This window comes from Nannospalax galili, unplaced genomic scaffold, assembly GCF_000622305.1.
Source record: "Nannospalax galili isolate Female #2095 unplaced genomic scaffold, S.galili_v1.0 scaffold308, whole genome shotgun sequence".
Lineage (NCBI taxonomy): Eukaryota > Metazoa > Chordata > Mammalia > Rodentia > Spalacidae > Nannospalax > Nannospalax galili.
In genome coordinates, this window is record NW_008359214.1 from 858093 (window position 1) to 870536 (window position 12444).

The 12444-nt window shown below is 35.5% G+C and overlaps 1 protein-coding gene across 3 annotated transcripts in view; it reads left to right on the plus strand.

The window, feature by feature from the left end:
• Diaph3 (diaphanous related formin 3) overlaps positions 1-12444 on the plus strand; it is a 545702-nt gene that overhangs the window by 323745 nt on the left and 209513 nt on the right. For all 3 annotated transcript variants that reach the window (XM_008822916.2, XM_008822917.2, XM_029558567.1), the window contains one exon: positions 8963-9092. In XM_008822916.2, the coding sequence (XP_008821138.1) occupies positions 8963-9092 (130 nt within the window). The remainder of the gene's footprint in view (positions 1-8962; positions 9093-12444) is intronic.

Genomic DNA, 12444 nt, shown 5'->3' on the forward strand with positions numbered 1-12444 from the left:
AAGTCTTTGCAGTCTAAATTTCAGACTTTACTGAATTTGTTTAAAAAGAAAGGCATTTAATTTCACCTATATTCATTTAAATGAAAGTATAATTTATTAAAATTTGTTGAACACTATAAAAACCACTGATGGGGATTTTTACAGCATTAAATGTGCTGTTAAGAAGGAGGATTTGAAGGTAATAATCTTCCATTGTAGGAAACTAGAAAAGGAAGGACCAAGTGAAATCTGAAGTAAGGAAAGGAAGGAAATAAATTAATAGAGAAGATCAACAAAACCATAAATCTTAGTCTTTTAAAAGAAACAATAAATTTTATAAACTTTCCACTCTAAGCAACCAAAGGAAAATAAAAAGAAACAGATATAAACTAAACATATGAGAAAGAAAGGGGCTATCCTTATTGATCCATGGACATTAAAAGGATAATAAACAAATAATATGAATGAATCACTATCCATAATTTGTAACCCTAGATGACATGGACTAGTTCCTTAAAAGACACTCTAGATATGTCACAACACTTGCATGAGAGAAAACTGTTCCCAAAGGCCACTATGAAAGTAATTTAATCAATAATTATTAACCTTCCAAAATATGAAAAAGAAGGTTCAGATGATTTCAATATGTAGTTCTAGCAAATATTTAAGTTAAAACTCATGCTTATTATCTACATTGTCTCTCATCAATTAGAAACACAGAATATACTCTGACTCGTTCTGTAAGGCCAGTCTACATAAACTTTTGGAAATCAACATGATCAATCACATCAATATGTATAAGAAAGTATTTGTTGAAATCCAAAACACAATTTGGAGTAAAAATTCCAAACAGACTAGGGCTAGAGATGAAGTATCCAAGTTGATAGAGAGCATTTACAATAATCCTATCATAAGCATTATATTTAATGGTAAGCAACTAGATGCTTCTCAGAAAATCCAGAAACGTTCCGTTTATAGAAAGGAAGTCTCAATAGTTTTAAGATGTCACCTCTTCCTGATTTGACTTGCAGATTCAAAATAGTCTCCCAGCCAAAATCCCTGCAGTTTTCTGGTGGATATTGACAAAATGAACCCAGAGCTTATGAGTAGAAGCAGAAGACCCAGCATAGTTAACACAACACTTGAGAAGCAACTACATTAGAGATCTGATACTACCAGACTTCAAGTCTTAGTATAATACTACACTAATCAAAATATTATGGAACTAGAAAAATAAAGAAGAAAAGAAAAAAGATGGCGGGACATCAAAGTTCAGAAATTACCTCAAAGTATAATCAGTTGGTCTTTGGCAAAGGAGCAGTGATAAAGTGATGTAGACAATGCTCTCCTAAAGGGCACGCCGGAGCACCTAAACCTTTTCGTACTAAGTAAATACTGACACAGACCTCATATCACACGTAAATTTAACTCAAAATTTATAATATATCTAAAGTATAATGGTGATACATTTTGTGGAGAATAATAAGGAAGAAAATCTATATGACCACAACTTTAGCAATGGCATTTTCCATATAACTCAAAAAGCATAATCTATAAAAGAAAAATTTGCTAACTTAGAATAATTAAGCTTTCTGTTTGTGAGAAACAAGTAAGAAAATGAAAACATAAATTGTGGACTGCAAGAAAGTCTTCAATGAGCAAACAATAATTTTATACCTCAACAATGAAAACAACCCAGTTAAGAAACAATCAGAAGGCATAAACAGACATCCCATCAAATATGTACAGACAGAAAATTAGCAAATGAAATGATCTGAAGGGACTAGAATTTGCTGTTCTAACATATTGACATTTAAGTTAAAGTCACACACAGAAGAGTTATGATCTCTGTTGGTTCTTCAAAATCAGAAGGAAAACCAGGAATGGTGGCTCACACTTTTAATCCCAGCAGAAGGCAGGTGGATATCTGTGAGATGAGGCTAGCCTGCCATGTGTAGGTATTCTCAGTGTGTTGTTTTGGTGGGGGGCACCTGTACTTGCTCATGATATTTTTGATTACCAAAAAGCTTAGCATGTTTGCTGTATAATTATATTCTAATTGTAGTCTTTCTTTGTGAATTGTTCCTTCCTAGTCGTTCCCCATTTGTCTTTTGTGACTTATGCGTCCTCATCTCTGAATGGCAAAAGGAATTGATTGTTATTTTATGAAGAACATTGAGCTCTTCTCAATATGTTTTAAAATAAGGCAAAGTATGAATAAGTAGAACATTGAACACACAACTCTTAACATAATAAACTTTTACCAAAATTCAAAATGATTTCCACATAGAAATTTATCTGCTCACTAAAATAAAAGATAAATATGCCAAAATTTATAATGTAGAGGCAGTGTATCTGATGGTAGAAATCATCTTATTGTAATTGTAGAAGTCCACGTTACTTGAAGCCTCTTCATGTTAATATTTCAGTGTATTATTTTAAGAAGAAAAGTAGTTAGGGAATGTATAATTTTTATGTGTACAAAAACCTATGCTAATATTTTCTTATTTACTAATAACTCACAACTTATCTAATATTTTCTTATTATTTTGCCTAAAATAGCAGTTGGTTTATGCCTTTCATACCAATATGCAAGTTTTTAGGTATTAATTGCTGTGACAGTGGTATAAACAAATTGTTTTATTTATTTCAAGATTTTTATTACCATTTTATTTTAAACAATATATATTTATAAAAAATTACATCAGCACAATGACTATTATATATGTGTGTACTTTAAACATACATCGGAAAACATTAGCCATTCTATAATGATGGTTGACTTCAACTCTGATTTTATACTACATGTTAAATTTCCCCGGCTCCTGTCTAAGGAATGTGATACTGCGTTTGCTCAGTCATCTTCATGTTGAATTCATTTTCTTAGTGATGCTATTTCATGCATACACAACCTACTTTATTTTGTAAAGGACTTCACATGTGATACAATGTTAAACTTGTGTAAGTCTGCTAAAAGATTAAAATTTAATGATCTTTTTCCCTCCCATATTTGTGCTATAGTTTATTGGAAGATAATCTATTAGTAATAACTAAACAGTAGATTTGAATTGTATGAGTCAGCTGCCATTGTCTTTATTTGTACATAAAACTGTTAAACAGCACGGTCTTGGAGTTAGGCTTGACCTAGAGGCTCTTGGGACTAGAATTAGACTTTAACATTCATTAGAATTTAATTGCCTTTGAATTCTCTTTTGTTGTTGTACTGCTGGTTTTATCTACTATATTTTAAAGAGTTTTATTAGAGTAACCAAATTTTACTGTGGTTTAGTTTTGTCTTCACTCAGGCACAGATTCAGGTCATGGCCTACCAGGTAGAAAGTGTGATTGGTTACGTAAGCCAGATGATCTCTCTAAACTCGTTCTGTTCTCTAAGTATGGGAATGATTATATCTCCTTCCTCATAGGATGGGGTATGTTTTAGGCTCAGATACCTACAATGTTATTTGGCTTGCCAATGTCTCGGAGTAATTGACAAATAATTCATGCTGTTGTCCTCAGCATTAAAATTTCAGGCTGTGATATTCTAGAGTGTTCTTTGTTCCATTACATGAGTTGGAATTGTGTCATGTTTCGAGCATTCACTGAAATCCACAAACCACAGAGACACTACTGCTTTGACGCCCACTTACAGTACTAGAACAGAATGGGAATGGGGAGAGGAGCTCCTGGTGTGACATTCTTAAGATACAAATTTTTTTATTCAGAAAGTAAGGGGCTTCAGTTCTTTGGATTCGGAGAATCTCAAAGAAAATAACTGATTTGATTTAAAAATTATTTTCTGTGTCACTAAAACAGTGGAATATTCTTTAAATGTCATCCAAATTTATGCTGAGTACCTTAAAAATATTCCAACACCTTGATTGTCGCTCCAAGGGAGTTTTACTGCAGACTGGCAAGCAGACCATGATTTATTACAGGATCTGCTTTTAACATTATTTTGTCTGGAATAAACAGAGTGGTTCAAGACACTGCATCCATCTTTTTGTTTATTTGACATTTATACCACATTAAATATACCTTAAAGAAACAGTACATGAATAAGGAATTCTGCTTAACAGTGGTGATTGCCATCAGTTGGATAAATCTCCTGAAAATAATATAAAAGGAAATTCTGTCAAGTAATGTCTCTTAAGATTCAAATAAAACATTTTTAACATGAAGATTTTAAAAGAAATACTTTAGTTTCATTTGTTTTCCAAGAGCTAGCATTACAAAGTGTGCTTGTTATTTTTCATTTCAACAATATTAACACTGTCTCCCAAGCTTTTGTTATAACTCAGTCACTGAATGTGCCTTTTTTTGTTAATGTAAAGAAATTTGAAATTTTCATATATAGGGGACAAGGGCACAAATTGAGTGATCTTGCTACTTATATTTTGTTCTGATTTCTGTTTCTGTTTTGATTTTTTTTGTTGTTTTTTTTTTTTTTGAAAACTTCCTTTTTTATTTCTTCATTAAATTATTTTTGTGTGTGTGACAGAGAACAGTCATTGAGGTAGGAAGGGTACCTGATTCTTCTTTAGAGTGTTAAGAACAAGACTGAAGCAGCTCTGCCTGGAGTTAGCAGCAGAGCCCTTTGTGAGGAAGGCTCTAAGCATTAGCAACAGAAGCTCCCTATCTCACCTTTTCCTTTACTAAGCTAGTCTCAGATTCATTTGGAAGTTTGAGTGGTGTTTTGTTGTTGTTTTGTTTTGTTTTGGGTCTTTTTGAGACAGGGTCTCCCTGTAGCCCCAGCTGACCTAGAACTTGATATGTAGACCAGAATGGCCTTGAACTCACAGAGATCTACCTGTCTCTGCCTCCCGAGTGCTGGGATTAAAGGTGAGCACCACCATGCCTAGCTCTGTTTAAGTCTCAAAATTAAATACAGGTTTAGGAAAGATGGTGGAATTGCATTTCTCTTTAGTATTAATAATTAGTATTTAGTGACTATGCTTTTGAATATTACGTGATTTCGATATGATGGCCTGTCATGACATCCCCTTCCCTTAATTAGTGTTAGCTTTATATTGTCTCTAAACACCTGAACCTGTGTTGAATCTAAATATTTAATGTTTTTTCAACTGGAAGAATATTTACAAACTATATTGTGCCCTAGAATATGAATTCTTCAGTATTACTGCTCATGAAAGAACACTGAGGCTGATCCAGTAGGTTGTACTTTTGTCATAGCTTTCTTAAGATATTAATCCTCATAGCTACTGAATTTTTAGCTGTAGCCAAAGAATTTTTGGAAAACTTTATTATGCCTCTATAAATTATAGAGGTTGATAGTGTTTGTCTTAATCAGCATCCTACATAGGACCAGTCAGTTTCTCATGAAGGAACACAGCATAGAAAGGCAGTGACTGGTCACAGCTAGTGGCTCAGCATTCACAGTAGGAACAGTGTGCCCCAAGTAGTTGCTAACATAAAATGAGTAAAAAGAAAGAAGGTAGCCAGGTGTGGTGGTACACACCTTTAATCCCAGCACTCCAGAGGCAGAGGCAGGTGGATCTCTGTGAGTTCAAGGCCAGCCTGTTCCAGGACAGCTGGGGCTACAGGAAGACCCTGTCTCAAAAAGACAAAAAGAAAGGAGGGAAGGAAGAAAGAAAGAAAGGAAGGAAAGAAGAAAGAAAGAAAGGAAGGAAGGAAGGAAGGAAGGAAGAAAACAGCTTTGCTATTAGAATGATTTTTAAAAAAAATAAATTGGACAGCACTTGGGAGGCAGAGGCAGGTGGATCTCTGTGAGTTTGAGGCCAGCCTGGTCTACATAGTGAGTTCCAGGCCAGCTGGAGCTACTGGGAGACCCTGTTTCAAAAAGACCAAAATAAATAAATAATAAATAAATAAATAGGAATAAAACTTACGTGCAACTCATTTGTGTGAATATTTGCTGTGTCTAAGCTGGCTTTAACTTGTAAAAATGACAGTGAAATTCAGTTGTGAGGAAAGTTATAAACCAGATCAACTTTCTTGGGATATGTCTAAAAACTGAAATGCCTACAAAAATGTCATGCAACCCTAGCATACAAAAATGACTTCTAAACTAAAACATGTGTTTTCTTTATTCTTCATATTCTGATTTTTCAGATTAGGTTTAATGCATACTCCCCATGTTTGAATTTGAAATTGAATCTACAGTTTCTTTTTATGTTTAATTCCATTCTGTTATTTTACCTGTATGCAAACTAGACTCAATGGCTTGCCCAAGGCTACTAACTTATTGAGGGCATGTTTCTGATTAGTAGGTGATCCACATATATTAGTGGCATAATAATGGAGCATTTTATTTTAAAGACTCTTGAAATACTCTACTGGATGTAGTGATATCAATGTCCTTTTTCAACAAAGTATCAATGTATGGGCTGTTTATCTTAACCCTGTTTTTGAAGTGCCAGGAATATTCTTTGTTGGTAGTAGTGGTTATGATGTGTTTGTGTGTGCGTGTGTGTGCGTGCGTGCGTGTGTGTGTGTGTGTGTGTGTGTGTGTGTGTGTGTTAGGGCTAAAGATAGAACTCTGGGCCATAAGCAAGTAATCTACCACTGAGCTACACTCCCAGCCCAGGAGCTATTCTTGGAGCTATATACTCAGTAGACCATAGCATTTAAACCTTTCATATTGATATCAAAGTCAGGCTATCAGATGGGGAGTCCAGCTATTCCTGTGCTACAGTCTTTTTCCTTAATAAGTAGTGTGTTATTTTGTGTGATGACACAGAACCCATGTTTTTAACTGTACAATAGTTTTAGGATCTTAAAAAAAATTGTATAGCACAGCGTACACAAATGCAAACATCTGCTTTAAACTGGGAATTTGTTGAGAAGGAAGCAGCATACTTAGACACTCCAAGGAGCTCCATCCAGCTCTGGATTAAACTCTTTTATAAGAAGAGTGATTTGTTTGTTGATTGTGTCCTTTCCATGTGTATCTGATATGAATGATTATTCAGTGCTAGGGAATGCTGTCAAATCATATTAAATCTGTATTCATACCACTCTTGTGATCAAACTTGGTAGACCCAATCACCAAGTAAAACCCAGACTGACTTCCATTCTTCTGTCAGATGTTGGCTTAAACACTTCCTCTTGATGGCATTCCTTGGTGCTTTGAGGCAGGGATTGGTCAACCCTTGTCTCCTCAAGCCCTTTTTTATTCTTCCTTTCTCCTCTCCTCCCTCATTCTACACACCTGTTTGAATTCATTTGAACTCATTAATTTTGGTGGCAAAGGGGACCAAGAACAGGGGTAGTATCATCCTTGAGAGATAGAAAGTTGGTTCTTAGGGAGCACAAGACTAATTTTATTGATTTTTATGTATAAAGTGTAGATATAGAACAAGGACATAAATATGAATACAGTGTTATTGTTTTAAAATTTCCTAAGTAGAAACAATTAAGAATAGAGAGCCAAAGTACTCATGAAAAGGAAACCAAAAAGCCCAGAAATACCTTCTATGCAACTCTCCATCCTTCTAAGACTTTTAAAATTGCATTATTAATTATAAACCAGGTTCATTTTGCCCCAAATTGAAACAGTCTTTTTCTTTGCTTACCCCACCCTAATCTGCTTCTCATCCTTTGTGACTTCTCTCTTTAAGGAGCAACACTTCTCACTCTGTCCAGTACCTCCATAGGGCACGTCCTCCATGTAGACTTGTAGACTACCTTATTTTCCTTCCTGGATTATTGCCACTTTTTAAAAAAATTAGCCTTCATGCTTCTTTTCCTTTGCCCTAATCCTTTCTCTACATCACACTGGAGGGAAGTTTTTAAAATGTATATATTATCATCTCCCATCTAGCTTCTTAGCTGTCATTGCTTCAAAATAAAAGCTTATTTCTATTACAAGGCATATTTTTATTTTATTCTCTGCTGTTTTCAGATTTGTATCTTCTGTCCCTATTTGCCTATTCCCACGGCATATACATTTTTTAGTTGGCAGTCACTTAGCCTCCTCAAATGTACCATGCTTCCTCACCTATGTGTGCATTAGTGAGCTTTGTGTTACTATACCAAAGCACCTGAGATAGCTGACATTCTTTCACTTCACATATTTGCTGGTTCTAGGACATGGTGCCTGCCTAGCCTCAGTTTTGGCAAGCCCCATCTCTGCACATCACACCGTGGTAGACAGCAGTGGTGTGTATATTTGGGTACAAATGCTCACATCTTAGGATACATAGAGACTGGGTGAGCTTAGGGTTTTCATTATGCTGTTTTGTGAGACGCACCAAGGAGTCACAGGAGAAATCTCTGGTGGTGGTAGTATGTGTATGGGGGGTGGTCTCAGCAGTTCTTGTTGCTTAGAGATTCCACCTCCCAGCATTACTAATTGAAAACCAAACTTCCAACAAATAGACCCCTGAGGGAAACCACAAGTCCATTATGGAAGCCCTTTACAAAGCTGTCTGCCTGTGATTTTATAGTTGGCAATTTCTCCTGCCCCTCCCTAAACCTATTTAACCTCCTGTTTTCAGTGGTTCCTCTCCAATATCAAGTCCTTCTTGATGTTCTCCTTAAGTATTTTAACACCATAGCAAATGTCCATATATGCTGCATATTTCATTCAAAAAATAAAAACAACTCTTTAAAAAGATTTTGTCTGTCATTCTATCTACCTGAAACTCCAATATCTAGTATGCAGTCTGAATATGTGCTAAATGACAAGAATCAGCAACCCAGGTTGTTTTAGGCCTTACTTGTGATGTAGACACACAGGCTATTCTGTTACCTTAGGCATTTCACCATAATTTTCCCCATTAATAATGCTGCATGCGAGATTGGGTTAGAGTTCTTTCTGTTTTATTAATATTTGTATTTTTGAACAGACACCAAATAAAATATAGCTTTTCATATATTTTCATAACTAGAACAAGTTTTTCAACCAACTTCTTATCTACAAAATAGTGTGACCATTACTTGAGTCATAGGTTATTAAAATATTTTTGACTGTGTGTTTTTTCTCCCTTCTCTCACTTAGCTAAAGGATACAAAATCAGCAGATCAGAAAACAACACTACTTCATTTTCTGGTGGACATATGTGAAGAAAAGTACCCTGACATCCTGAATTTTGTGGATGATTTGGAACATTTAGACAAAGCTAGTAAAGGTTTGTGGTTTTATTTAAAAATTATATATAACATATATGTATGTGTGTGTGTATATTATATATACATATATATATATATATATATATATATAGAGAGAGAGAGAGAGAGAGAGAGACATATATGCTGTAGTTCTGAGTTTTATATGCCAGAAAGTGATGCCTTTTATTTGTACATATATTTTGTCATAGTACTTTCATTTGGAATATTACATTTTGAAAGTAGAAAATTATAGGATGTTTTTTTCACGAGTTATCATGATTAGGACTGAGTTTGTTTGGTTAGACAATGAAGCATTGTGTATGAAACACTGTAGTATAGAGCACTTCTCCAGGAGCCAATGGCCTCAGCCTCTGCTCCTTACTCTTCTCCACTGTACATGGCAGTACTCTAATTCCATGCATTCACAAGTACTGAGTGTCATTCATAAGCATTGTTACATACCAAAATGAGTGTTCTCCCTTTGTCCAGTTTCAAATCTGTCTAAAGATGTGAAGATTTCTATTGTTGTCCTACAACATACCGGACCCACAGTTTCAATTAATCCTTCTTAATGCCTGATTTGCTTTCTTCGTGACCTGACTATGGCCTTAAACAGGTTTCTAAGAGTTCAGAAAGACCTCTTACTGACACTTTTCTTCTTATTTTATCTTAATTTTATTTAAATAACAAAATTTGACCATCTGAAATATTCAATTTTCACTTATAGTTACCATAGATTTTTATGCAAACAGCTGTCTCTCAACAAGCAATTTATGAATACGTTTTAGAAGATAGCTCATTTAAAATGGTGTGATACCTGTGTTCTTCCTGTGTTGAACACTAGTTATAGTAATATCAAATTAACTTTTTGGGACCTCTTTACTTCCTTCTTAATGATTAAATTTGTTAGTTTATATATAGCTTTTGTTTTTTTACATTAAAGGGAGTATTTCTTAATTATTTATTTAATAACCACACAATCAGAAGAAGCATTTCATTACAGCAGCATTGACATATTCAATAACAATTTCCAGAGCTAAGATGCATCTCCTTCAAAACTGGCTGTAAATTTTTAGGTATACCGTTGAATTAATATACTCAGTATAAACCCTATATACTCAGTATAAACCCTATAAGATAAAATTAAATGAGGTTTTAAACTTTAAAAAAGATCTCCATTTTACTATTAAAATACACAGTTTCATACAGAAAAATTCATTTTCAATATAATTGACACTAAGATGCACATGCATTTCTAATCTCTATATATCTGATTATTACTAGTCACAGTCAGTTACTTTCTGAGCTCCTTGGCATCTGAGCATGGATATAAAGTCATCAGGTAGATTTCAGTGGTAATGTTTTTCACATCCACCAATTGTTAAGGAGCAAATTTTTATGCTTTGAAGAATTATTATTATTATTATTTTAACTTATTTGTTTTTACACCCACTTTCCAGATAGGACCCTCCCATAGCCTCCCTCCCCCCACTAGAGCCCTTATACTCTGATATCCCTGCTACTGTCTGCTGTGTTGTCGGCACCCCCAGCCATTCCCCACAACTTGCCCTTCTGGTGAATCTAGTCAGCCTATCTAGAGGTCTTTGTTTTAGGAGGGTCAGCTGTTCCTCATCTAGCAGTAATCAATTGTCAATATTCCTTTGGATAAGATTGGGGTCTGCTGTTCATTTTCCCAGTACTATGCTGGTTTACTATCTGGGAATCCCTTTGGCCACCCTGGCCAACAACTCAGGGTAACCTCTTCAGAGGGGGGACTGTTGGAGGGGAGGGAGTGGGCATGCATTTGATCAAAACACCTTATATATATGTATGAAATTCTCAGTTAAGTTTTTGTAAAAATTTAAAAAAAAAAAAAAAACCTAGTAAAAAAAAATACTCCCTTTCCATTATCCTGGGAAGGGAGTAATGTTGTTTTTCTCTTTTACTAGTTTGTTTTTAATTTTTACAAGAACTTTATTGAGAATTTCATACATGTATATAGGGTGTTTTAATCAAATCCATGCCCACTCCCTCCCCTCCAACATTCCCCCCCTCTGAAGAGGTAACCCTAAAATCTTTTAAGGATTAAATACAAGCTCCCCAATACTTTTGACATTCTTGGCCTTTGGAAAAGAATATATTGCTAACAGGCCCAAAGACATTTTGACTTTTAGCCAAGAAACTGGCTACATTTCTTTGGGGTCTTTTTACCCTAACTGCCTAGCCAATTCCTACCTCCTATTCTTATCACACCATCCTCTGAAGGGGTTTCCCAGATTGCCAATAGGGAATAGGGTCGCCTGCCACTCTGGGTTCTTCCATGCTGAACAGGGATGCAGGGTGAGGTGATTCAAGTTAACCTTCAGAGGCTCTATCTAAAAGACTCCCAAATTGCATACTCTTGTCTCTAAGGGAAGAAGAAAGTCCTTGAATCATGAATGGGCAATGTGAAGGTAAGAGTAATTAGCATTACAAGTTCTAGACACGGAACTAGAAAAGTCAGAACAGGGCAATTTTCAAATGTTTGTATGAAAGTCCATTGGAGTTTCTTGACAAGGGCTCCCAAAAATCATCCCTCTATTGGGTTCTTCCTCATTTTTCTTTTGCCTTCAAAGGCTGGACTAGTTGGCTGGGAAGAGTGGCTTGATACTCAGGTGAGGGTCCAGTGACCCTGCTTGGCACTCCTTTAATGAATGAGGACAACCGTCAGCAAGCCCAATTGTGAATGTGTTTAGCAATCAGGCTCAGCCGAAGTCATGATAATGGTAGTTATTTCATGCAGAAGGGACTGTTGTACAGCATCATCTTATTAAAAGGACCTGGAATTTAAAAGGATTTGGTGTAGGAGCCACATATGAGGGAGAACATATGTTGTTTGTTTTTCTGAGTCTGTGTTACTTCACTTAGTATAACTGTTTCTAGATCCATCCATTTACCTGCAAATTTCATTATTTCATCTTTACTGCTGAATAGAACTGCATTGTATAAATATACCACATTTTTGTTAACTAATCAGTTGGGGGACACTTAGGTTGCTTCCATCTCTTAGGTATCGAGAAAAGAACAGCAACAAACATGGTTGTACAAATGTCTCTACAATAGGATGAGTCCTTTGGGTATATGCCAAGGAGTGGTATAACTGGGTCATATGGTAAGTTCATTTTTAGTTTTTTTAAGAGTTCTCCACATTGTTTTCCACAGAGGCTGCACAGGTTTGCAAACCCACTAGCAGCGAATGAATGTTCCCCTTTCTCCACATTCTCGACAGCATTTGGTATCATTTATTCTCTTGATCCTAGCCAGTCTGATTGGGGTAAGGTGATACCTTAGGGTGGTTGTAATTTGCATTTCCCTAATTACTAGGGATGTTGA